The sequence below is a fragment of the Nipponia nippon genome, unplaced genomic scaffold (assembly GCF_047370975.1).
Source record: "Nipponia nippon isolate SJK-2023a ecotype South Korea unplaced genomic scaffold, ASM4737097v1 scaffold_6, whole genome shotgun sequence".
Classification (NCBI taxonomy): domain Eukaryota; kingdom Metazoa; phylum Chordata; class Aves; order Pelecaniformes; family Threskiornithidae; genus Nipponia; species Nipponia nippon.
In genome coordinates this window covers 67,907,529-67,935,397 of record NW_028262380.1, presented here as the reverse complement: position 1 = coordinate 67,935,397, position 27,869 = coordinate 67,907,529, and the positions used below count along the sequence as shown (strand labels likewise).

General features: G+C 41.5%; 1 protein-coding gene across 3 annotated transcripts in view; it reads right to left on the bottom strand.

Annotated features, from left to right (window-relative positions):
• Nucleotides 1–6,679: 6,679 nt before the first annotated feature.
• The window catches only part of SLC10A7 (solute carrier family 10 member 7), a 152,341-nt gene continuing 131,151 nt past the window's right edge, over nt 6,680–27,869 (bottom strand). For 2 of the 3 annotated variants that reach the window (XM_087737537.1, XM_087737536.1), the window contains 2 exons: nt 13,773–13,918; nt 6,680–10,462 (listed from right to left, as the gene is read on the bottom strand). In XM_087737537.1, the coding sequence (XP_087593663.1) occupies nt 10,418–10,462; nt 13,773–13,918 (191 nt within the window). In that variant the 3' untranslated portion in view covers nt 6,680–10,417. Of the gene's footprint in view, nt 10,463–13,772; nt 13,919–27,869 lie in introns of those variants that run through there. The other variant, XR_015700029.1, reaches the window with a different exon arrangement.

The following is a 27,869-nucleotide window of genomic DNA, read 5'->3' as shown; positions in this document are numbered from 1 at the left end:
AAGCAATGCCGTTGGCTAAGTCATCACGGACATTTCCTGCATTGGTGGAATTGTCACTAGTAAGCAAAAAAGCCAAACATGCACTGATTTGGTCAGCTCCAAAATGGGTGGCAAGACTCCCAGGAGAAGCCACAGGGCGCCATGGGCCCAGCTATCACGGTCAGCAGGGATGTGCAAGCTCAGGCTCTCGGCAGAGGCAGCGCTCTCCCCAGAGCAGTGCGGGATGAGGCCCCAGGCATTACGGAGATCCGGCTGGGTGGCTTGGCCAGCCCTTTTGGCACAGTTCCTGCGACTGCTTGAGACCACATGAACCAAGGGAGGCAAAGCAGCAAGGCCAGGAACCCAGAGAGTAAAACATTGAGCACATCCCGCAGCAAACCGAGCACAGGGAGGTGACGCCCAGGCTGCTGGGCTGAGGGGTGAGGATTCGTCCTCTCCCTCGCCCCTGAGGGTCCGCGCCTGCTTCAGCCAGCTCCTTGGCGGAGCTGCAGATGCGTGTGTTATTTACTCACTTAGACTTAAATAACAACGAGAAATGCCTGTGAAAAGATGAGGAGATGCTCTAAGGACCCCTGCAACATTCAGCTGCAAAAAGGCAGCTGCTTACCAGCAAAAACCTGCGACGAAGTAGCGACCCGACCGGCCCAGCTGGTGAACACCAGATCAGCCCCCTCGCTCCTGCTGGCAGCCGGGACCCCTCCGCTGCCCTGCCGTGGTCCCAAGGCTCAGTCTGAAAGTCACCGTGTGGGGCAGCTCCGCAGGGCTCCCTTCCTTTCTTTCCCCTCCCCTCTCTCCTGCCAGCTCCTCCGCGGCACCACACCACCCACGAGAGGGAAGGGAAGGACCTGGGGACCCTCGGACCAGGAATCTCTCCCGGCTCCCTCCTGCCACCAAATCGTTTCCCCTTCGCGGGTCTCGTCACAGCGGCCCTCTTTTCTCATTAGCGCGTGTGTGACTCTCTCAGCAAAGCGTTTTGTTACGTGATGTATGAAGGATCACGTCTCAAAACACATTTTACTGTATATTTAAGTGCCTGTTTTGCTGATTTACTGCTGTTCTAGAGAACATCTCCCTTCCTGAGCAGGGCAGGCCCGTTAAGGATATATCAGCTCTGACTAATGATTATTAGCACATCCCAAGGTTATGTACCACAATCAAATAACGTGTAGGAGGGAAGAGAGACTCCAGCTTACTCGGCGGAGGACAAAGATCACAGATAGTCTCTTTGAATCTTCAGATTGCAATATCCATTACAGATTGCCACCTTCTAATGTCAAAGTATAATTTGTTGTGGAGAAAATGTGTCGCTCTTTCAAAGGCGAGTCAAAGATCAGACTCGCTGTATATCAGCGTATGTTGATAAACATTAGGAAGCGACGGCCAGGTACCAAGGACGTTAGGCTGTTGGTAGAGAGGGAAAGGCAGAAGACGTGACTTGCTGCTCTTTATTATGCAAACACGCGGCCCGAAGTGGAAAAATATTTAACCCAGCCAAGTAAAGTGTCACCAGTAATTCCCAGTGCCTCATGCAGCACAAACACGACGTGTCAGGAGAGTTAACCGCGACCTCCTACTCCGGGAAGAGTCGGTGCAGGCAGCCGACCCTCGCTGCTGCAGTTTGCCGGGAAGGGTCGAGGATACAGCCACAAACAGGGAAACTCTTCCATAGGGAATGCGCAGCCTCTGCCTCTCACTCCCTGCACCGCCTAAACAAGGCAGGGCGGTAGGCGTAATTCCCTACCCTGGGCCGAACCAGAGGGAAAGCCAACCGTCGCTGCCGGCTCGCACACGTTTCTTACGGAATTCTGATTTTAAAAAAAAGCCAAAAACCGACCCAAAAAGGCGCTTCCCCCGCCGGCCGGCCCCGCCGCGCCGCCAGGGGGCAGTCTTGTCGCGGCGATGGCGGCCGCGCACGGCCCAGCCGCCCGCCCCGACACGGGCCCGGCCCGGGGGCAAAGCCCCCGGGCCGGGCCCGTGTCGGGGCGGGCGGCCCTGAGGTAATTAACGCTCGGCTGGGGGGTTTCAGACCCGGCCATCCCCGGGGGGTTGGGGGCTGCGGTTCGTCCGGGCGCCGCCATCTTCTCAGGGGAGAAGCAGCGGTGGGGCCCGACCCGTCAGGCTTCAGGGGGCCAAGGGCCGAGGCGAGGCCCCTTGAAAATGGCGGGGAAGGAGCGAGGAGATTCGGTTTCCCCAAGGAACCCAGCGGGCTGGGTTCAAAACGAGTTGAGGGAACAAATTAACACTCCCTAGAAGTTGAGAATCCACGCTTACCAGCTCGCCGTCGTTTTCTCAACTGCGAACAACAAAAAAACCCACAGCCCAAGACGACCATCAGTCCAAAATTTCTCACTTCAAGTCAAAGGGCTGATTTGACCTTTGATTTTTAAAGGACAACTATCATGATTCTTAAGCAATAACATGCAGAAGAGACGAATGGCACACTTGGTGATCTGCATGATTTATTTGGCAAAGCCCGATAGTGGAGCGAATTAATAATAATTCTCATCTGTTTGTCAGCGGGAATTTAACGTTGGCTGAAAAGTCATTGAGAGTTTTCTTCAGATGGAAGTCCATTCAAAACAGAACAAAAAAAGATGAATTTGAGAAAAAAGCTTAATAAAATCTTCCTTAAACGAAAACCACTCAAGGCTTGACTGTTAATCAAAAGCACATTACTTACCTTACTCAGCATCACTGAAACCAGAATCTGGCAGCAAGTTTTAAAAAGGAACCCTTTTCTCTTTCTTTACAGTCGTAATTTATAACAACTGAATTATTGCCTCTAAATACTCTTTTCCTTCTGCTAATGTATTGTGCTTCTGGGATTGTTCAGAGCAAACATTTTGTTGCTGAGACAATAAACTCCTAAATTGGGGCTTCTGAAAAAAAATTTCAAGCACCTTCCAAGCAGCAGCTATTCAAAGAACACCACTATGCCATCTTAACAGACTAAATTTTGTTTTATTTTCACTAGTATTGAAAAATATTGAAATTTCTCACTAGATTTATTTTTTAAACATAGAAAGCTGCTGCTTGCAATACACTGGAGCGTATTTATGTATATATCAAAGCTAAAAATTGAAATGGCATGAATTAGCAGAGTTTGCTGTTGAAAGTAAGGAGCTAGACAAGCAAAATTCATTCTTAAATATATGTAAAATATTAAATTATAGAAGAAAATGGTTTAATATACATCCTGTTACACATGGAGAGCAGTTTTCCTAATATGCACCTATGTACCTTACTTTAAAAAAAAACCAGCTACCTAAAAATATTCCAAAAAACTGGTACCAGCAAGATTTGAGTTTTCTTGGTTTTTAAACAATGTCCCAATAGACACTTTAAATGAGATTATTTGGGAACACCGACATGTGATAGTACAGCTCTATACAGCTCTTTATGCCCTTTATAATCAGGGAGGTTACACGTTAGCGTTACGCATCACAAATGCATGTTACCTGATCGGAAACATGATAAAAGTCAGGCTCCACAGGCTGCAGCGCTTCTGTTCCCGACTCACACAAAATCTCACGTATCAGCTATGTTTTTTCCATTTGGAGGGGCCAGAAAGAGGGGACTTTGTGAGCGCGGGGTGGCAAAACCCCCGGCGCCCTGGGGAAGTCCTGCTCGCGCGGCTGTGGGATTTGGCTCCGGCTTGGGGAGAGATCTGTGCATGACGAGCGCAGACAGCCGAGCTGAAAAGATACAGGCTTCCCACATTAACACTCCGTGAGCTGCATCAAATAGAGTTATCAGATTAGCTGGCTGAAATTGTGTCATACTCTTATTTTTAGTATGCTATTATGCCTCTGGGATATATTTTATTTATCAGGGAATTGGACCTAAAGAGATGTTGTAGCGGTTTTCTAAAGGGGGCTTTAGGCAACTCGCTGTGAGGTACTGTGTGAAAGACTGCGTGTACGTTTTGGGGAACGGGCAGAGTGAATGCGTGAGTCAAATACTCTACGTGCATCTTTCTTAGTCCTGAGCCACTGTCTGGAAAGTAGAGTTAATTTTTCAGACAAACAGTGATCTAAAATATTTCACTGAAAAAATGAAAAACGTTGAGGTTCTCCCAAAATTTCTCTAATTTAAAGCAACATTATGAAACAGAACAAGCGAGAATTTGCTGAAGAACTTGGCAAAACGTATCAGGCAGTAACACGGGATTGCCCAAAGGACCAACAGTGACTATAATGGATGCAGCGCTGAGCTGCAGGCTGGTGTGCAATGTGGGTGTTTGCATCCAGCAGAGCTGCGAGTCCTAATGAAGAACATGAGAACCATAATTTGCACAGGCAAAGTTCTTCAGCGTCAGCACAAAAAGCTGACTTCTGCTTCCCCCAGCAGCATCTTGGAAAGCTGCCCTGTTTTCTCGGTCATGGTTATCCTGTCATGCTGCTATGGGATGGGGTCCTTAAGCAGATCATCTTGGCGATGACACCACCACGTTCAGTTAGGGACAGCTAACTGGGGGAAGTAAAAAAAAAAGGGGGGGGGGGAATTTAGGTTGAAGATAGGGAAAAAAGACATTTTATCGCTTATTTCATCAAACACTGTTGACAAGAAGTGGCAAAACTACATGGGGAAGGCACCAGGAAATAAGAATTTTGTAGCATCTTGGGTATGGGCTGTGCAGCAGACAAAGGACACTGATGGGGAAGGACTGCAGTCACAACGCTAAGAAACGGAGGGAGCACAGAATTGTAAAAGCTTTTGTCAATAGAATTTCATACCCAATTATTGTCACGGGACTCTCAAATTTTATTTCCTGCAATTGTTCTGGCAAAAGGCCAGTTCTCACATGACCTCCATAATTTTTTTAATCCTATCAATGAAATAGTCTTTCTGTCGAGGCAGCCCATTTTCTTCCCTTTTAAGAGAGCTGATTTCCCTTAGAATTTGCAACTGTTTCGTAAGAAAACTGACCATAAAGGGTAAGTTTTCTCTTACAGAGATGAACTAACATCAGCATGCTAACACCTCCAAGCCTTTGATTTTGTTACAACTATACTCGATGGAGCCCACCAAGAGAGGATACCATCCAAAGAGGCTTTTTCCCTTCTTCTTAACTGGGTGAATGGTTGTGCCAGGTGGCAACTTTGAACACAGATAAAGAGGGGACAATACGCACCGGCATGGGATCCTTAGGAGATGCACAGCCTCTTCTGCGTGCTGTGGCTGTTGGGTACCGGCCGTCTCTCTGAGCAGGGATCACCATCAATTTCTATTCTCACGCCTGCTTCTGGTCTGGGCTAGCAACACAGAGTCAGAGTTGATGTGAACCTACCAGACGGCCTAAGAATTAACAGGTTATTTTATTACTTAACAAATCCAAGTGTTGGGATCAACTCAGTGGGGCTCTTTTCTGCATAACAGTGCCAAAGGCCTTCGATCTACCTGCCCTCCCTGCCCAAAACTGCAGTCAGCAGGGTAGGTGGCAGGGAGCAGAGCCTGATTCAACAGCAGCTATTGCTCATTTTCTTGTCACTCCGTAGGTCACCGGCTGGCAGAAATCTCTGTGGAAATGCATCTAAAAATATTTTGAAAACTTGGCCTCCGCTGATGAGAAAATTAAGTGGTGACTCATGCTCCCATCAGCTCCCGACTTGATTACTGCAATTTGATGGACTGAGAAGCTGATACTCCACCGAGACTGCAATTTGCTTAGGGGAGCAGCCGAGAGGCCTCACTGGCACCAACTGCTTCCAACACATCTCTCTTGTCCTTTTAATCACTAGCAAATTTAATTTCACTTCTCACTGAAGATCTCACTCTCCACCTTTCTGGCAAGAGAACAATTCAGAGGCTGCTTTCGTGACCTCTCCTACAGCTCTAGATGCCAGCATGAAGCAGACCTGCCTGTGGCAATGCCTCGCACCTGCATTGCCTGGCACTGCTTTCCCCAGTCCTGCACGTCTAAAGCCATTGACAGTCCTCGTCCATGCCGCTCCAGAAGACTGCTGACCATCCTGCAGGGTGTTCTCTGCTGAATGGGAATTTTACAGGAACCGTACGCATAAACTTTGAAGAATTTCATTCAAAATGCCTCCTCAGAGAAGTCACGGTCTAATGATCACAAGTGGTAACGTAGTTTAAGCAAGAAAACGGCAGAGAGGAGACAACTTCCCTCTTCTGACATTGTTCTGATATGATGCTGTAGTTTTGGTCTGGGAGATTGGGGCTACCCGTGGAAACAGGGACAAAAGAGACTGGGTTTGTTAGATGCTGGCAAGGGCAGGCCATCAAATCTGAAGTAAAATACTCTTCATTTACTCTCGTCATGTGCGACATTATCACCGAGCTTTGTTAGAACAACGGCAGGGCTTTTCAAACAGCTTCCCTAGGGAGACCGCTCTGCAGCTTAACAGCCCTTTCATTGGAGATGTGCAAGTGTAACCGAAGGCAGAATTTAGTCTCTTGTCTATTTAACATGTTTGCGAGGGACCGTATGTGTTTCTGGCACTTTATAATAATAGTAATATAAATGCATTTGGATTATAACAAAATGGAGAAACTATGATTTAGCCCTTTACTGTGTTGTAATTCCCAAATGCATCAACATCTATTTAAGTGCAAAATAGTCTACGGTTTACAAATACAATGCTGCAATCGTCTGCTGTAAGGGTTCTGTATGAGATTATGATTCAATACAAACCACAATTAAGTGTCTGAAATTTCATTTTTAATGTCAGAATAACATCAAAAAAGTAGCTCTTTCTCCATATGCAGTCTTGCAAAAAAATGTATACCAGGGACGTGGTCCTTTCTAGCGATTTCTACATATATAACTGCTCATCTCTTATGCACGTACGCACTTGCACATAAATAAATGTGCTTGCAGACAGACAATATTTCATCTTGCCTTCTAACCTCCTGCTGTCAAGATACTTCCACGGAAAACCATACACAAATAAAACTAACAGCTCCTCTTTCCCTGACTGCCAGAATAACGTAGGTGACTACTTCTGTAAAACCAAGCTGCTGGATTACTCTCCTTTTGCTCTGAACAAGCCCAACTGCGCAGCTTCTGCTGAGATTGCCTTTTCTGTCATAGAACCTATTCGCACTAACTAGAGGATCTGTAAGAAAAAACACAACCACAATTTTAGCTATATAAGAATGATTTATCTTGGACCTATTACTGGGGTCATCAAAAGCTTCTCAATTTAGTGCACAAAAAGGGAAATAAAAACTTTGAGTAACTCAACACAAAGTGCTAAGGTTCCCTGGGACCTCTGAAGTGCTCTTTTATTGTTTGGGCATTTTTTCCCTCTGCTATCATTAGATGGGATTATAGATATGCAGAAGGTAAGAAGTGTTGATGATCGACAAAATCCTTATGTTCTAACATGGGCAAAGTTCTCGTTTGCCGTCAGTTTTGCCTGAGTATGTTCAATACCAGATATCTCTCAGATAAATTTAAAGCCAAGAAATTGAAAAGTTTCAGAACTGTTCTAAGCCTCTACTGAAAAACTAGTGGAGTTCAGTGAATTAATTTTCAGTTGATGATAATTTGCAGTATTCTGAGAACTTTCTCTCCCCAAGTTTAATTCATAAAATATTTCTGTACGGTTCACGGATTTTTTTTTTTTAAAGAACAAGCAAACAGTGTAAAAACTTACCCACAAAAGAATAAAACATAGGTAACAGGTTAAAAGTTGACCTAGAGGATAAGTAATTTTATCTTGTTTTCCTATTAACAAAATTAAATTCAAAACCATTCTGTTTATTAAAGACATATAGGCATAATAACACGTCATAAAACAAACATTTTGACAGTCTTTAAACATAACAGAATTGATACGCGTAATTAAGTACGGATTTAAAATATGTATTTCAGTTTTGCTTTATATTCCCTTTAGACCAACACCCATACGCAATATTTAGGCTGCCCCAAGCAATCAACAAGGACTTTGTAAAGGCTCTAACAAAACTCCATTTAAAACAGTTTGAAATATTCTTAAAGGTAGAAAAATTTAACAAAGAAAAAAAGGATGTGTTCAGTGGAATCTAAGCAAGTTGTTGGATGTACTGAAAGTCGGAGATTCAGTACGCAGAGGTAGCTCAGTAAGGGTACTTGCAGTGTTCTGACTATTTAGCATTGACACAAGCACAGTAAGTTACCGTATGCTTGAATTCTTCCTATATATTTAAAAAAAGCGAGCACTCTTTCTGGGCCTGTTGCTTTGCCATTCAAAACCAACAGAAAGAGTCATCGATTTCAGTGGGATTGGGATTAAGTCCTTATATACTCTGGAAGTTCAGGTTTATGGAAACAGAACAAAAAGCAGCTGTCCTGAGTCTGGACCCCACTGCAAGCAGGGTTTTTAAGCCCAGACAAAGGAATTTTTTCCCACATGGAGCCGGTCACCGGTTAGCATGCTATTCTCTCTGTTCTCATGCTGTTATGTAAGGACGAGGAACCTTGAATCTGTCCCAAGAACAGGCACGCTGTTCTCTCAATGACCTCGCAGGTTGGCCTGCTGGTGGATCTGCCTATGCTATCTAGGGATGCGCTGATCAAAACCGTGAGCTCGCTGCCCGCTGCCCTTTGCGTCACCGGCGAGTGAGAAGAGAGCACAGCCCCGGGGGGCACAGCCGGTGGACGGTGTCCCTCAGCCCTCCCGCCTGCTCAGTGTGCAGAGTTTAATCCCCCCTCCAGGGAAGAAAAGAATTCAGCGTGTTGCCACCTCACGTACCTTCGTTACATGGTCATTTTATTGGTGATAATTCTGAACAAGGTGACGCTGTCAGCTCCCAGTATTTTCTCGTACAGATGGCAACAGAGCAGCCTTGCACTGACTGACCATCAGGTAAAGCACCGATGATTGGTACCAGATTACCTCCCTGTTGTTCACAGGAATAATGGACTAGGAATAACAGACTAGGTAAACCAAACACAATTTTTTTTTTTTCACCAAGGCAAAAGGATATGGATTTCACACGCCTATTGTCATACAAAAGATCTTTAGCTTGTGTAAATGGCGATAGCCTCATCAGAGCTACGATAATTTACATCTGCTAAAGATCTGCTCCTAAGTGTTTGCACTCAGTTGCACCGTTAACTGCAATGTTAACCATGACACACATGAAACTTCTGCATTTATATCGATCCCAGTTTGACCTATTTCTTTCATTCCTTTTGATGTTTTAATGCACAATTGCCAGCACAGTTTTTGCAGATGGGTACACCTCAGAGCCGGGACTAGAGCACGCTTCTGAAATCTTAATCTCCCGGACAAGATGCAATGCTGGCTATATGTTTAAATATATGCCTGTGTTCCTTTCTCTTCAACACTCCTCTTAGAAATAGTACTTTGTATTCTTTTTTTTATATAAGTTTATAATAAAGAGTAACATTTTATTTCTTAAAAAGTTGTGACTGATTGTCAAATTAGCTAAGATAGTGTTTCTATTACTATAAGGATCCTTTTAATTGGCAAAAAAAAATAATTGTCAACTTTCTTGTCCTCACAAGCTATTATTCATTACCAATGCAGCAATATAGAAAACATAGCTTGGCTTACTACAATAAAGGCTCTGTTTCAATATTAGCATCCTAAATTCTGTCACTGCAGATCTCCATGCATTGCACCAGGGGAAGGAAAAGAAAAAAGGAAAACAAAAATTGGTGTTCTTCAGGGGTAAATTATAAAAGATCTCCTAGCTGCAAACACAAATACTTCACTCATAACCCAAGCACCAGACCATTTCTTTGAAGAAGCTTATGAGGCATTTAAGATATACAATGGCACAATATCATACAATGGAATTGAAAGGATTTTCTTGAGAAACCATTAACTTTGAAGGAATGTCTAGACAACTGTGTCAACAAATGCAAATAATTCATGCTTTTCAGCTTCTATCCAATGGATGGCCCCATGCTGAGTATACACAAACTCAGAAGAAAAAGGCATGTCACAGTCATATGACTAGGGAGTATAACAGAGTCACACAGAAATTCAAGTCAATCTTGGAAAAGAAAAAAAAAACAAACCTTCAGAAAGCTCTTCCCCAGGGTAAGCCAGCAGTGGGATAGGCTTCTGGTCATTTTGGCTAGTTTAAAACAGAGACTTACAGCTGGTGCACCCTGGCTTCAAAGCAGGGGCAATGGAAGAAACAGCTGTTAGTCATGACCATTCACTCAGTTAGAAAAATAAAAACTAAAGGACTCCAAAATACTGTACAACCTCTTGCAGTAACCAACAAAGTGGCTTCTGGAAACAATGCTTTTGCCAAAAATGCATCTGTAAGGCACTTAACAGGTATCTTTTTAATATATATATATATATATATATATATAAAAATAAAATATGCACTGAAGCAACATTCACAAATATCCAGTTGTCTCAATTGTCTGCGTGTACAGTATAGTACATATATACATTCACTGTGACACAGGCCATCTCCATAATTATACCTTCACGGGTGTTTTGGGCTGCCTGGTTAACTTCAGTGCCTGTGAACAGGAAACAAAACAGTCACTCCTATATTCTTAAAAGACGACTAACAACACAAGACAAGATTTTTATTTATAAGGGGCAACAAAATGCCGCGTGTACTTCTGGGAGGCTGAGTGAGGAGCCAGCATGCAGCTGACAGGCCACTCTGGGTTTTGTGATGATGTTTTTATCTCTGATAGTCCATCACAACCTCCTCATATACAGGTAGCCTTAACAGAGGAACCACAAGGAATATGGCTACAGTGCCAGTGAAGGAAGCGGAGGTGGGTCTCAGATGTCTTTTAGAAAGCGACTATTTGGACCCCACTCAAACCACTTGTGGCACAGATACAAGAGCTCCTGACACACTTAGGGAAAGACTGTGAAGAAAATTTCTGCCAACACCTTTGTGTTCCCTGGCCTCCTTCCATATGGCTCGAAGCCTGCTCCGAGTATAGTCACTGCTGCAGTGACGGATGCAACGCACCTCTGATATTTGTACCTTTCTTTCTGAGAAAAGGTAAGAATAAGCCAAAGTCCATCAGTCCACAGGTGATCTTATACCAGGGGACACCTGATGTCTTCGTAGCTCTAGTCTACTCTTACTGAGGAGGAGAGAAACAATGTGCCTTTATCTGATGGCAGGGTCCAGCTCTCAGTTCCCCGCAGGGCTGGCCAACTATGGCAGCTGAACTATTTATTCAGTGCGTGACACAAGTTCAACTCAAATGATGGGTGATGATGCTTCTAGTTTGGCAGGAAGCAGCCTCTCTAACTTAGGAGGCAAACGTGACAGGCTTAAAAGGTGTTCGGTCTTCAGCTGCTCCGGTACACCGATGTGGTCGCTGTGAGGGATGCCTGTTGTTGGTGTGCTCTGCAACAAAAAAGCTCAGTGCTTTCTTGTGCAGGACGAACCGGCCTGAGAGGGAAATTCATGAAATTTGGAACCTCTGTTTTCCTTAGCCTTTTGGGTGAAGCGCCCTGACAAGACTGGCATTTGCATGTCGAGTGAGAGACTTATCATTTCCAGAGGGTTGGCTAAACAAGCAATTTTCAGTCTGAGAGATGTCTGATGGGTCTTCTTATTGTAGATATTAACCTTTAATATTGTACATTTAAAGCTTGTAAGCACTGCTTGAAAAATGCTCCAGCACAAATGTAAACCCTTAAAAAAATCCAAACCTTTAAAAATAAATAGGCTATATTCCCCTCAGAAACACCAGCATTTAACTATTGTTAAATCTAGCCATTTGAGATTAGTCTTTTGGATATTATTCAGCAAGAGAGTTTGGAGAGAGACATCATTCCACATTTTGTTTGGGGAAACAATTTTTTTAACTTTGTAGTTTGGCAGATTCTGCTGCCATATTTACAAACTAGAAATACCTTAGTGTAGATGAACCTCTAAATATTTAAATTCAATTTCATACAACCAGATCACATGTACTATCATAATTAAGTAAGAATGTCACTGCAGTTGAGTACTGTGACTGGATAACCGTCTCCCCCTGCAAGAGAGATGCCAAAATGAAGCCAAGGTGTTTATAGAAAATAAACATCAAGGGTGATGATGACATGTTTATTTTCAAAGCGGGAGACCATTATCCAGTCACAACATTCACTTCTATTATACTTATTATAACTGTACCAGACACAACCTCATTGATTTTTTTCAAAGAGTAATTAAAATAACATTTGTGAATAATACAGAAGACCAAGTGAAGAAACTGCTGCAACAGAACAACAATCCCCCAAAGTGGCTCTACAGTAGCATTACAGTCTGATTAGCACAGGAGGTTTATTTGATGCTTAATGAATAAGAAACTAGTGCTGGTGAACTGTAAATCTCTCCAGTACTGGTTCACTTTTCTGATGCCTTGTTTAAAGGCTGTGTTAACTTCCAGCAACTGACAGCAGCCCCTAAAGGCCATTACAGCCCCTGAGGATCATGGAGGTCTGGATGAGCTCCAGCCCCACTCCTGGTCTCGGCAGCAGGGAGCAGTTAGAAGCTGAAGAGAAGCCAGCATTGCAGGGATCGTTCTGTCACCGGTAGTGTCACCTTTAGGCTATATTTCTGCAGGAATGGCATGGAATTTTCTTTACACAACCTGTAATGTCTCCTCATAATCTCTGATTAAAAAAAAAAAATCATGACTTTCAGACTGATGGAGAAATTACATACGATTCTCAAATTTCCATTTTCAGATGCTAAGATAAGTATATCTTAGTAAGGTCTGATTTCTGGACTCAGTTCCTGAAAATTGAGAGTTTTCCTGCTTTTTACAATTCAGGTAACCGAAAGTGAAGCCACATAAAAATCACTGATTTGGGGAATATTAGCATTCAAGTTAGCAAGGTGACTTTAGTGGAATGAAGCTAGTAAAATGGCAGCCTGTTGGGTTTTGCTGAAAATTGGAAACATGTTAGTTATAAAAAAAAATTTCTTCACTGAGAAATGGAGAATGCAGGGTACTGGTGGCACTGGGCTTCCCACAGTAGGTCTCAACCTTCACCTAAAATGGCTGTCAAAGACTGCTTCAGTTGCCACAGCTGCTTTATCCTTCTTATCTCAGGACATTAAAGACAGCATTAAAATCAGTTGCAAGGACTAGCTTTCTGCGAGGTGGTTACTACTGTTCTGAGAACCTGACTAAAACGATTGCAATTATTTCATATAGATCACAGAATGGCTGTCAGATGTCAATAGCTTCAATTCATACTGAAATAAGCAAAATTTTGAATCAAGTGATGTCGATGCAAAAACCTCTAGGTTATAGTCTATAATCCTACAAGTTATCCCATGCCATAATTTTGGCATGAAATATGATGCACCAGACTCCTATAGACTTCGTGCTATTGTAAAGGGTGACCCAAGTAGAAAAAAAAATAAATAAAAAATTAAAGTTTTCATCCTGCTTCAATTCAATTCAGAAAGTGCCCTCATTTTACCTGATTTCCCCAGCTCCCATGCCAGTGGACAGATCTTTGTCGCTTCCATAAGGGAGATCCAAAGCTGTAATTATTACCTAAAGGCGGAGCCATTCTTATTGGGCATAATCTGAATTCATAATCTGAACGAATTCATAATTTGAACTAACCGTAGAGGTCTAACTTCAAGATCTGAACCTTTTTGGAGCCAAGGGGGATAAAGTTCAGCATTTTTAATTTGATACTACTGTGACTATCACTGCTGCAAATGAAGTAAAGAAACAGAAAAATCCCTACCATGGGATCTCCAAGAAGGAACCTGAGGAGTTTAAGACATGTTTAGGTATTTTTTTCCTCATAGCACACCTTGCATTATAAATCAAACCCAGCAATTCTTACCTTTTGCCTAGAAACCATCCAAGATTTTATTGTTGGTACCAACAGACTGCCAAGAAGAATCTGAGCAGGATGATAGATGAGTAAGGGGACCGAAATTAAGGACAGGTGCTCGTAACCCGCAAATACTATCTTCAGCATTGGAATCCCTGCAGGCAGAAAAACAGGAGACAGACTCTCACCTCAGACTTTGAGCTCCAGATAAAAGCAAAGCATTTTATGTTGCATTGACATTTCACCAAAAAAAACCCCAAAAGAAACAAAATGAAGACTCAGGAGTTTTATATAAAAAAACCAACGCAAACAAACCAGCAAGAACATGAACAGAAACACGGCAGAGAAAGTTCTGTGGCAGAACGGAAGGAGTAGGGGAATGCCATAAAAGATCTTTTCTAATTATGCTAATAGCTGTCAAACTCCTGCTGAAGACTTGATATAAAATACGTTCTGCTATAGCATGACTGTTCGGTTGCTGAGCATAGTTCTGTACTGCTCATTTACTACTACTTCTCACTGTGCGCTGTTTCTTGTTTTCATGATTGTCCTCCATCCAACCTGCCCGACTCCTGGTTGTAACCTTTCTTCAGTCCGGTCACCACTGGAGGAGGGTTGCGTTTTCCTGGCATGCTCCCTGCCAGTTGGTGAGCGCCCAAACGACAGCCTTCCCTGCTTTGACTGATTCATGCAGTCAAGGTAGAGAGTCAAGTACTCTGCAGGTGAGTGCTCGTGTGTTAGAGAACAGAACTCTCTGCTCTACCTGCATGTTTCAGAAGAGATACGGCATGAGAGAGAAAAGGTTTCGTGAACTGAGTGAGCAATATGAAGTGGTCATGCCTACGAAGAGTTAGGGAGCAGCTGGAGTACAGAAGTTGCTAGATGCTGGAAGAAGTGAATGTTAAGAGCTAGAGATGGGCCAGTTTTCCTAAGAGCTTGAATTTGCACTCAACAGTGCTCATTCTATTGGACACCTCCATGCATAATCTTCCCACTTGATGATCTGATATGTAAAATTAAATTTGATTTAGTTTTGCAATAATGAAACCGACTATGTTTACCTTGAACATGTTATTGTTCAGAATTATCTGTTTAAATCTTGGAATTTTGCTACCATGCTCCACAAAGCACAGGTGTGGGCAAAACTTGCAACCATCTCTGTCTTGCTTGACCGGACATTTGCACAGTCGCCAACAAGAGCAGCTGCGATTCCGCAAGAGCCCCCTGAGAAAATAAGGTATTTTCTCCCTCATCTTAAATGTCATTCTAGAAGTCTTCCGCCAGCATCAACCTTGCAGCAAAGCAGACTACAGACAGTTTTCACAGAGCTCACCTGTGCGTCTCCTTTCTTAGCAATGACAAAAAGCTCAGCTTTGTGCCACCTGCCCTCCATTCCCCCATTAGCAGATGTTTCAGATCAGCGAGAGCTGCCATGTTTACGTAAACTTTTGTCTATGCCTTGGATAAATTCCTGTTCTCAACATCCTTTCAGGTTTCCGTTAATACAAGTTGCCTCCTCCCTATGTGAGGAAACAGCTTATTTGTTGAATATTTACCACTCCACCAGCGCCCCACTATTGCTGACATGTGTCCAGGCTTGCCGAAATCTTCATGATGTTTCCACAGCACCATTTCTTGTAACTATTTTGATTGGCTTCATCACATTACACCACTGACAATCTTGTCCCCATAGCAATAGCCTTTACTTATGTGGATATTTCCAGGGAAAGATTAAATCAAATAAATCCAGCTTGCGTGCTTAATTTCAATATTATAATTACCTTAATCAACAAACATCAAAAACAACATCCTGAACCTATCACACAATAGGGCTGCTTATTATTAACACTAATTTCTGGGGCTTGGGAATAGTTAGTATTTGGATAGAAACTAAATGGGCATTTGCATTATATTAAGGAGTGTAATTTACTTCAAATGCCCATCATACTGCTTTTGAAAACAGATAAAGGTTTTATTCCCTGTTTCCAAGTCTCGACTTGACCCTCGTGGGTCCTTTTCTGTTCTCTCACCACAGAAAAATAAACTAGAGTCCCAAGCTATGAACATACTATATTCACGTTCGTAAGACAGTACCTGGCGTTTTGGTAGTGCAATTTCATCCATAGATCCAAAAACACTTTAGTAAGCTGAACAGGACTCCTACAGAGAATCAGAGAAGACTAAAATGACTAGCCTAAGATCACACAGAAAACTAACGGCAGAGACGTGAACAGAATGGATCCAAAGTGACTGAGACGTGCTTTAAATTACCGTACATTTTCTGAACTGAAAGAAAAGATGAGAAATTCCAGCCTAAAAGGTAAATTCTCTAGAGAAAAGCTATTTCAGTAAACTAGGAAAAGAAAATTAAAGTTGTCAAATATAAATACAAAATACTATAATTAGTGTGACAATATAATTAGATCACTGGGTGGAAAGAGGTTCTTAATTCACAGCTTGTTTAAATACATGTCACAACAATAGGTTCCTGTAAGCCACTAATGTGCAATTAAAGTTCCTGTTATTTACCAGGAAAAACTAACTGGTGAAAAGAAGAAATAATAATATTTTTTTGCAGGTAAGCATTTGTTTAATGGAAAGAAAAAGCCCTGTTGGCTTTTTACGCACTTTCTGATTTTTATAATTCCAACTTTGCCAGTGTGCAACTCTCAGAAAATACTCCATGACAGAGATCCACAGACTACAGTCACAAATGCTTATGTCAGTAATACTACCACAAAGCTAAACAAAACATCATGGGTTTTATTTATTTTTAAAAATGTTGTCTGAGCTTTTTCCTAGCAATACATAGTAACCGCAAGCATCAGTATGACTGCTAATGTTTTCCAAATACATAAAACTCATGCAAGTTCCTAATTAGGAAAAAACAGATTTTAATAGTTACTTTTTCCTCTCTTAAAAAAAAAAAAAACAAAAAACAAAAAAACCCCTGTATTTTTTTATATATATATATATAAAACACTTGGGGAAAAACAACCAAACAAAATGAAAACCAAATCCCAGCCAAAGGAAGAAAAGTGACGTTACAATGTGTGGGCTGATGCTGTATGCTGTATTTTAGCCCATAGTGCATTTTCAAGATGAGATTATGAACCTGCACTAAGAGAAACTATAACAGAAACACTGACTGAAACAGTAGTGACATGAACAGGTGCTGCTATAACAGAACTAATAAAGTGAGAGGTGAGTTTAAATCTTTCAGATAGATAGCAAGGAATGAAGGTGCTAAGCAAAATGGATATGGTTATATCTTTATTTTGGGCTGTCCACTCCTCTTTTCCTCATCTTTTAGAGCATATTGCTTCCAGTACTAATGGAGTATGATAGCTACACTAAGTCTAACATAAATAAAATTTTGCACAGGATTAAATCACATATATTAAAACCCAGACCACCACCTTAGTCTTAAGTTCCCTCAAAGTACACAGCAGCTCCTCCCCACCGCCCAGTATTACTAGGGTATTTATTTGCCATCTGGAGTGTTAAGACTGCATTCACACATATAAAGAATAATGCCTGTAAGGATTTTTCATTTTGTTTTCACAGAGCCATTAATCAGGCTTATCTGCATTTCAGGGTAATTGGACTGATTTCTATGGGTCTTCACCCTGATTGACACTGGAGGAGGAACACCGGCATTATCAGTTTATGTACAATCTTTTAGGTAAGTTTTAAGACTGCTGTCACAGTCTGAAGGCTCATGCCACAAACACCCATTCATGTTGCTGTGGTTTATGAAGTTACAGGCTTCCAGCAGCTTGGTTCCACTCCTCTGCCAAAGACCCTCACTCACTACACATCACGAGAACTGAATGACAAAGTGCTCCTCTGTGGTTTGGTGCCAACTTGGGCAGCTTTGCTCAAAGTAGGGGTGTAACAAGCTGTTGAGTTGCCAAAACCTTTTGAACAGCCTTACTGCATGAATGTGTGTCCAACTCGTGGATCAGAGCTGACCAAACACTGCGACGGGCGCAAGTCAGGGTTGTATCCCATCCTCCTCCAAAGAAAGAGGAAATGTGGTACCCCACTGGGTGAGAAAACAGCACCTCACCTGACCAGGACTAGAGCGCGCTGTAGCAGAAGGGAGGAAGCACTGAGATCATCCCACAGATATCCCTTACAAACATCATCATCGGTATTCCCAGCTTTTTACCCTGAATTACCCTCTTCTCCTTTGTTTGTCTGTTTCTCCTACCGGTGCTCCCCTGTCTTCCCATCTTCCTCCTTGCTCTTTGGCTCCGGTATTCAGAGAGTCTTCTTCTGTTTGTATTTGCTCCCTTCCTCCTTTTTCCTCCTCTTCTCCACTCCCATGCTTCTAGCCTGCTTGGTTTTGCTTCCCAAGACCTTTGATTCTGCTCACTTGCAGCAGTGTAAATTTTGGGTACTTCCCCTAAAATCACTAAGCTCTACTAAGTGCAGTGGGTGCTAAAATCACAGTCCCACCGCAACTGAGAGAAGTGAGTTAGGCCTGTGATATGGAGTACATTTCATTCTTCTCCCCGTTTGTGTCCTCACTCAGCCCATTTCAGGTAAGAACTTTGCAAACCTGAGGAAGAGCTAGCAAGAGAAAAGCTGTTTATCCGTGGCCTTCAACAATGGCAAGGAAGAGCGAGAGGACTGCTCTTACAGTCTGGTATAGGAAAGCCCTGTTTGCTCTCCATTGCTCCAGGGTATTCCAGTTTGGTTCCAAGGCTGTGGTTTATCGGCCCTGGTCAAAGGCCACTGTTTCTCTAGTACCCTGCACAACAGAACGCTATTTATCCTTCCTCCAGCTTGGCACCCACTATAGCCTCCCACATCCTCCCCTTTCCCCTTTGCTACTTTCACATTTCGTAGTCACCTTCTTAAAAGGCCCATGAAAACATTATGCTGCACTTCACTACATTTAGCTAACTGTAAAATAATAATAATAAAATATCCTAAAAGATTTGAAGGTATTTTTAAGAGAATTTAAATATAGGACTCTTTTCATCTAGCTATCACTGCAGTAATATAAATGAAGCAAATTAATTTTAATGCTCCAAGGTACTGATTCTGTGTCACTGTCACTGACAGGATCCAACTACACTTCATGAGATAGCATTTGACTTTATGGAAGTGAGCACTATGCACGCATTTACAATTTTACAGGGACTTTAAGCTGTCATGCTGAAAAATGTTTATAAAACATTAATCAAAAATGCCTCTTTAATACAATGCATTGTCTGAAAGATGTTAGAAGGCACATATTGTAAATGGATTCTTTTTCTGACTAAAGTAATTTCTACCAAAAGCCTTTCCCCACTGCTATACAAGTACACAGTGTGGAGAGATAAAGAGCACTTTCTCAGCACGTTACTACCTGATCCAAACACTTGGGAAATCACTAATGTACAGCATGCCATATTTCCATGTCACACATGACACATTTGTCTAAAGTTACCCAACAGAGTTTGACATTGCAGCATATTCCATAGCAGAGCTTTCAACTGACATCTGCCAAGTAAGAACTTCAAGTAGGAGCTTTCTTCTTCTAACAAGCAAGTAAGAGTTTTCTTTTATCCTATACCCATGATGGAAGTGACAAAACAATAAGTACTGGAAATCAGGGTTTTTTTCTATTTTAATATGTTTATTTTATGCTCGCTGAATGTGTAAGCTCCCCTCAAAGCACTGTTTCATCATTTTCTGTTTTCTATCACATTGCAATGGGTTCAGAGAACTTAATAGAACATTTTTATTACCACCGAAACATAGGCCATTATCTCTCACACCCAAAGCAGAATTATTGCTAGATGCTCTACTTACATACTTTACTGTATAGGTTTTTCCCCTTCAATGTCTCCATAACAAATAATTTATCCTAAAACTTTATTGCTTACATTACTGAAACACATTCCAAATCACAAAACGCTGCAGCATTTCTTCTTAGGAAAAGAGGTTTGGTGCAAAACAAAGAGCTCATCACTAGGGCTGTGCAACCACCAGGCATTCAGAAATCAGAACAACCCTCGCAGAGAGGCAGTGGAAATACTTTGAGGAAAAACCTTAGCCTGTGGATATTCGGTTCTCCCTTCTACTCTTCTATACATTTCAGAACACCCAATTGCCATAATCTTCAATATACAAAATGAATCAACGTGTATGATGGTAGCTTCTCTGACACTCTCCACGCTACTCTCTTTCTGAAGGATCCTCTCAGGGATTGATGTGAAGGGAACATTAGTAGGCCAAATAGCTACTTCTTTTTTTCAACTGAGAAAAGGCCTGTAAAGAGGGGCATATATTGCATTAAACCCCTCCTAAGCTGCCAGAGCAGGGGGTTCCTGAGCTTATCCCTGCAAAGACAGTGCCAAATGAACACCTGAAATTTTACCGCCAAGTTTCAGAATAGTATTGCATGTGGCCCAGTGACTGCATGGTGGGCAAGGGTGGTCAGATCTGGGCAAAATCCAGTTCAGAGGATTAGAAAAAGGTTGCTCATGCTGATAGCTACCAGAATGGCAAGATGCTGCTAATCTCTTGTTTGAAAACTTTCTTAAGGCTTTCCCTGTTTCTTCCTAGGCAAATCCCATTGCTATGGTAAGCTTTGAGGAGACAGAAGTTTATATGCTACGCCTACCCTCAGTGAAGGCTAGCCAGGGATAGAAGATGTTTCTTGCCCTCGTTCAGAGTCTGTTATGACATACTGTGATCGTGATAGGAGAAGATGCTTTTGACAAATTAACTGGCTAAAGATTCTTTTTCCTATATCCATGCCCTCTCCAGAGTATGCACTGAACTCAAGTTAAATGCTCCTCCGTTAGGACCAGTTTCTTTCAGGTATGGAACAGCTGAATGATATCTGACAACCCATAACAATACAAATTATTCACTTGCTACTGAGTATTCCCATTTCAGCTGAAGAAAGCACCTTCCAATGTAATATGAAATCACATTACATTGGAGGGAGAACAGGTTACTTGAAGCTGAGCCTAAAACAGGCAGCCAAGCTCTTCGCCAGGTGAAAAGTTCCTCAGAGGAAAACTTGCTAGTCCTTTTCCAGCCCCATTCCGGCTGTAGCTCTGAGATGTCTTTTGCTCTTAGCCCTAACCAAGAGATCTTAGACCTTACAGTCATTTTTTACTCTGCAAAGGAATCAAGGCTGAGAGAAGTAACAGACAACCTTTGCTACTCTCTTGTCCAGAAGGAAATAACAGTGCCAAGGTAAGATTCCATGCGCAGTGGCTAGACAATGCTTTACAACGGTACAATGGTCTGCGTCACTTTTGGTTCAATCACACCTTGGTGACAAAGCCTAGTGTTACCATGGAACTCTGACTTTTGCCAGTAGGTATAAAGACATCATCCATCAGCACAACCACAACTGCCTCCAGGTGGTACGACACACTGTCTCTGATTGGGAAGGACCTGCAATGTTTGTAGCAGTTGAGACTACATTCCCCTTGCCTTTTTGCCCACATACATGCTGTATGAAGACCTGTGCTTAAATTATTTTCAGGGAAAAAGGACAATTTTTTCAGTGTGTTTTCATATTTCAGGTCAGTGATAAGTGTAATGGAAAGCAAAGAACAGGCTCACAAAGTGGTAAAAACAAACATCTGAGGGGGAGGTTTTAGAAGGGACTGGTAAGACGTTAAGGGAGTCTGGAAGAGCTGCAGGGGAAAACTGCAAAATGGAGGGCTATCCTAGTTCAGTTTGGAGGTCTGTGTGGACCCTAATCTTCAAAAACATTTTCACCTTCATCCCTCTCTTTGGGAAAGAACAATGATTTACCAGAATATTCAACAAGCCCTCGCATTACATTAAATGACTTACCTCTTTTGGAGGACTAGAATTATCGGGAAGGCTCTGTACTGAATCAGAGTGAGGCGGTTCCATATTGGCCATATAGTTATGCTAGGATGCAAGAATTTTGCTGAGACCCACATTATGCTGTAAGAGACTGGACTGGTCTAATATTTAAGTAAAGAAGGAGAAGGAGGAAGAGAAATGAATGAGAAATAAGATATTACTTTTGCCATAACTCCAACAAGAATAAAATAAAGGAAGAAAACCTAATATGCTTTGAATGCTTTTACTAATTCTTTTTCTTCAGGTACTAGAAAACAGCACATCTTGATACTATCAATGTTTTAAGTAAATAAAAATGTAAAAGCTGAGAGGAAGAGAAAGAAAGTACAGTTTGTCTATTTTTGGGTTTTCAACGGGTGCATTCAGATTGGAAGTGATGTTTAATGAACAACATAAGCAACCGTACCAGCTGCTAACAATGAAACATTTAACACCAACAACTGAAGACTAGTGCCTTAGACTCCAAAACACCTCTACCTGTCGGACAATATACTAGTAGTAATTAGTTAACAGGGAATTCAAGAATGAATCGAACCACCATAAGTCATATCGTAAATGTGACATCCTTAATTTGGCACCACAGTGCGGGCGTAGCAATGTTGTAAGCTGATGCTTGCACTTCAGTGCTTTTTTTATTGCTGGGATATCAGTTCACTCTTCATACACATAACATACTCAAGGCACAGGGTAAATTCTTCCTTGTAATTCACTAGAAGTATCTAAGCTATGAAGTTTAAACAAACAGAATTTAAACACTTCCTTCCCTTCTATAATTCTTGTAGCCAACATGTTTTGAAGGTTTAACAGGTTAGACCTACTAAGGAAAGGAACTCTGGACAAAGAGGTTGACAAATGTCCTAAAAACACGAAGCTGAGATTTGATTAATTCCTTGAACATTACTGCCCTTTCCACACATTGCTGAGGCTAAGATTTCTCAGCATTTAAGTTTTGATTATGTGGATTTTATTTACACATATTATTAAAAAAGCCATTATAAACATGTTTTATAGTTGTTCTTATTATATTTGAAAACATAAGCAGGAAAGGATTATGCTCTAAACTGTTTCATACTATCTTTTAATTAGATTTTTTTTAAAGTTTTTTTTTCTCCTGAAACCTTGATGCAAAGGAAAACAGGATACACAAATTCATTATAAATAGTATAACAAGAAAACACTGACTTCTTTTCATAAAGAAAAAAATATGTTAGAAATACTAGCATAACTTTTCCTTTAATCTCTCTTCATCTGATTTCTGTGGCCAAGAAAAGAAGATATGAGGCCAGAAAAACTTTAAGGCTCCAGTCATTTGGGAAGGCATTTTGAGAAAACAGCTCACTACCCAGAAATACTAAGGGATACTATTTCCTATTCTAAAACTCTATGGACTAGGGTTATGTGCTTGCAGTGGTCATGGCAGCTTTTAGAGGAGGATCCCTCTTCCAGATCCCCAAGACTATCCTGTAATAGGAGATTTCTAAATTTTGCTGCTGCTCTTGATTTTTCCCATCTTTGCACCCACCGTTTTAGAAGTGTCTGGAGCCAGCAGCTCAGACTGGCTGCCAGAAGGTGCACTGAGAGCAGCAAATGTAGATGCAACTCTCTCAGGGAGACTCAACATCATCTTCAATACTCGCCAGCTTTAGTATGGGTGACACTTGTAGCCTCTGCCAGCTTGAGGTAAAAAAAAAAAAATCTTGAGCCATGTCCAAACGTGGATCTTCCCAAGGGTAACCTGTCAGCTGTCTGCTGAAGATAATGTAGTTTCTTAAAGCAGATAAATTAACTTTAACTGTTTTTGGTGGGGAGGGAGGGCTCTTGTGTCATTATCATTTTAAAGATTGATATGTGTGTTTATTTTTTTTTTTTTATTATTATAAAGAGGTATGAGCTTGCTGTCATTAAAAACCGCAATCTGGTTTTTAGTGTCTGATCCAATTACGTGTACATCTGGGAAGACACACAACCAAATAAATAATTGGAGAGGTGCAACTCTGAAATGACAATTGTTATTCATCGATCTCTTTCTGCAAGTCGATATTGAGAGATGTAAACTTCAAGTGAATGAGATCTCCTGGGTGAGATTTTTCAGTTCAAACACAGTAAACAACTGTTGTCCTCTGATGCACATTTTAGTACTGCTGGAGGCAAACTTTCTAAATATTAATAAAAAAACCTACTACTGGCAGAGTATACAGATGAAAAGGAAGCCCTGGGAGCTGGTACAGAATTTCTTGCCACATTCTAAGTCTAATCAAAGAAACATACGTTTCAGGTCAGAAAGAAAAGGAGATTCCCTAATTTACTCTAGTAGTTCCCCTTCTGGAATCACAGAGAGGTCAAAATTGAGTAAACTGCAATAGGTTAGACATGCTATATTGTGTATCTTGTGATTAAAAAAACAAGGGACAATCAGGTACTCTGTGTCCAAAAGCCACTATAACTCACCGGACTATGCCATTTTCTACTTTCAGATTGGCCTGCCAGCACGTTACCTTCCCGAAAGTATAGCCCCTAGGGATGCCCTGGTCTGAAGGGGCAAAGAGGGGGTGCTTGCCCAGCCACGTATATGAGTAGCAAGGGAAAATAAAAGAGGTGCTCTGGCACAGACTATCCCAGCGACCACGGCCTACTCAAAACTGTCAGTTTGACTTCTTGTGGAGATAGCCCCTTCAAGTGAGTGGTGGCCTTAGTATTGCAGAAATGCTTACACATGCAAAATGGCATCTCACCTTGGGTGGATTTGTCTATGCAAGCAGGAAACATTCATACTATTCCCAGTTACAGAAATCTTCAGTCTCTATTTGGTTTTGCTAATATTCTGATGGCACCTGTCCTGGAAATAGCAGCGTTTCCCAGGCATTCTTTGGGGTCTACTGAGAAAGAAGACCTGCCAGTTACATGGTAATAACCTGATTGATAATATTGTTTGGTAAGAACCAAACGTTGGTTCTAGAAGACTGCCAAGCTAGGAAAGGCGATCCCCCTGCCCTCAAGTTGGGCTACAAAAAAAGATGCTAACATGAGAGAAGTACAGTAGATTCAGCTGCTTCTGCTCTCCCTGCTATCATCTCACATAACACGAATCCCTCAGTTCTTATTTTCCAGAGACAGAGAGAGGACAAAGAGAAGGGGAATCACAGAGCAGAGGAAAAAGCCCAGCCAGTCACTTGCTGCTCCTTCCAAGCAAATGCTGGGCAAAGACTGAAGAGATGAGAAAAACTTTTCATTTTGGCCCAAAGAATCACAGTATCAAAACTCATTAAAAGGTTCTAGCAGCCACTAAGCCCCTTGGGATCTCAGAAGCAGCAATAGGAGAGAATTTCTAACTCTCTGGCAATAGGAAGGGGTACATATTGGCCCAGACACAGCCTCCACAAGACACTCACTCATTCCTTCAAGCATATTCCTCTCATCAGCTCCCCTTCTGCCCTACGGGTCAGCACCCACCAATTCTAGGCAGAGGAGTAGTCAGATCATTTTCACTTATATTGCTCTATTGGACACCTGGGGAAGAAATGAGACTAAAAGTCTGTAACAGGTAAGAAAATATGCAAATTCAAGCACTAATAACACCAAGAAGTATGACATGATGCCAGCAGTAATGTCTCCTGTTCAACGCTCAGGAAAATTTTGAAAATAAAAGAGATAGTATCAAAAGTTTTACTCTTGAAAACTTTCAGAGAGCAATTAACCAGGATTATTTTCTAGATCTTTATGTAAAAGTCAGAGGAATTATTCACACATTTATAGCTAGTCACAGTTAGTACAGTAGCTTGATGAATAATCACCTTAGAGAGAGGGAAGAGCAGAAAAACACCACCACATTTCAAAAATACCAGAAAGTATTGCCTGAATACTCACTTAGGACAATGCACCCGATTTTACCATCTTACTTTCTATTATAGAATTATTAAGAGATGCCTCCTTTTTAAAATCAAAATGATCTACCTTTTATCTTAACACAAGTTAGAACATTTTGGCATTTTTCTGTCTACAGGAGAAAGGTGCTTATCACCACACAATAAGAAGTGTCTGCACTTGATTAGTACAGCATTTCACAGAGTTTGGGTATAGGAAAGAAACAGATGAAGCAAAACCCCAGCTAATATTAAACAGCAGTGGTTTAGGCTGTGCAAATATATTATTTATCTCTGAAAATTCTTGTAAGGAGATATCTGTAGAAAACATGAGCAAACTATAGATAGCTGTGAGCAGATTGGAGCTATATGTGAGCACGATGCACTCTGTCACATTGTGCAGCTGGGGAACTCGGGGGAAGGCATGGGCTGATTAATCCATAGCCTAGATGATCTGCTCACAGACAACTGAGTTGTCTGTGAATCTACTTGTGCATCACAGCAGGCTTTTAAGAATTCTTCAAGTACAAACTATCAGTTCCATACTCGTGCAGTAAGAAGCTAAGTATTTAAAAAATAAATTAGAATGAAATTAAAACAATACAAAAGAAAGTTAGCGCTTTGGCTTTTATTTGCAAAACGAACTCTGTTCTTTCCTGAAAGTATTTTGTAGCCTAGAAACTTCGATTGCATTACTTTAAGAATTCCATGGTGAAAGAACTGCTACACTCGTAAATCCAAATGAGGAAAAATGCACTCTGCATCACAAACAATACCCTGATTTTATTATAAGGTGGGGTTATTCTTGTTGTTTTGTTTTGGTTTTTTACCAATCTGCTGTTCATCATACCTACAATATTAACATTTGCACTTGTGGTAGCCAAAATAGGTAGCAGTAATCCATTTTTTGCTGATAAAATAATTTTACATAGTAAATACAAAGAATTAAAGTGAAAATATTTTTTTACAATCCTGCGTTTTACTTTTGGAGTTGTACCTTCTAGCTAGCAATTCACTCTCTGCAAAAAATCAAATAATGTTCTGTACTCGGCTGCAACTTTTGTGTAAGTGCAAGCAACAACTGCAGTATTTTTTAGATGAGCCACACTGATAGCTTTGCACTTCCTTGAGGCCTCTTCTCTTCTCACTGAATGAACTCCAGGGAATGGCATCATGTCGGGCTTTCCAGATGGATTATGTGAAGCCATAGCTCAATGTCATTTTCAATAGCAAGGCTCATAATTAAAGGTCAAATAGTCACTTCATCTGCAATCAATCAATAGACGAAGTACTAATACTAAGTACTAATCAATCAATGGCAAATGCACTAATAAAAGCCATGCATCAACTGTCCACATATGTGTGTGCTCACATGTACTGTGCATATATGTGAGCAGGGAGAAGAAGAGAAAGAGAACAAAGTGTGGCTGAATATGCCAGAGGGCATTGTGAATACTATATTTATCTTTGCTCCTTGTAAGTTTATATCCTGTTTCACTCATTAAGTGAAATACAAATAAACATTAGTTTTTCTGCATATGTGATGCACTGTACTCAAAAAACTGCCCAAGCACCCACCTTTATGCAGAAATATCGGCTTGTGTTCCTAACTAAGAAACACAAAGGCACCTACCCTGTGTAATTTGTCCTTACACAAACATGCCCTGTACTTGATCTTTGAGACAAAAAGTGTGTCAACTGTTCTGTCTACAAAATAAAACCCAGCATATGGGAACAGCACTCATCTCCGTGCAGAGCAAGCACTTATTCATGGATTCAACAGTGGAAGTGGCAGTTGGCCTCATGAGCATGCACTGCATGGGAATTAGTTGGTTTCATAATATGGTGTGGGAGAAAGTGACTTATAAAAGTCTTCTCATGCCTCTCCTATTACCACTTCTAAAGCTTTAAAGCTGTCAGCTCTTCTCCCACTTTAGTCGGTGCCATTCTAAGCTCCCCAGGGAATGGGCCAGACATACCTATTTGGAGTTTCACCTGCCAAGCTGAGAGAAATCAGTTTCAAAGCGAAAGAACAAGTGTTGGGGGGTCATTTATACACTACCACTGGAATCTTGAAGACAAACAAAGCAGAGCTCCACAATGGATGTGAAACCAGACCCTGAGTTGTGTTTGTGCTTTCAGGCATTGTAATGACAGAGGGAGAGGGAAAAACTCTCTCCGCTACAAGAGAACAGAAGGTTTCTCATTGCATGGTTTATAGTAAACACCTCTGGACAAGTAGAAATGTGACAGAACAACAAAAGAGTAAGGGCCAAAATGCCTACGTCTGTTCTTGTTTCTGCTAAGATCAGGGTGGACAAGACTGTGCTGTGGATAGATTTAGCTGTCATTCGGAAATGGCTGATCCTTAAAAACAGATTAGATCTACTCT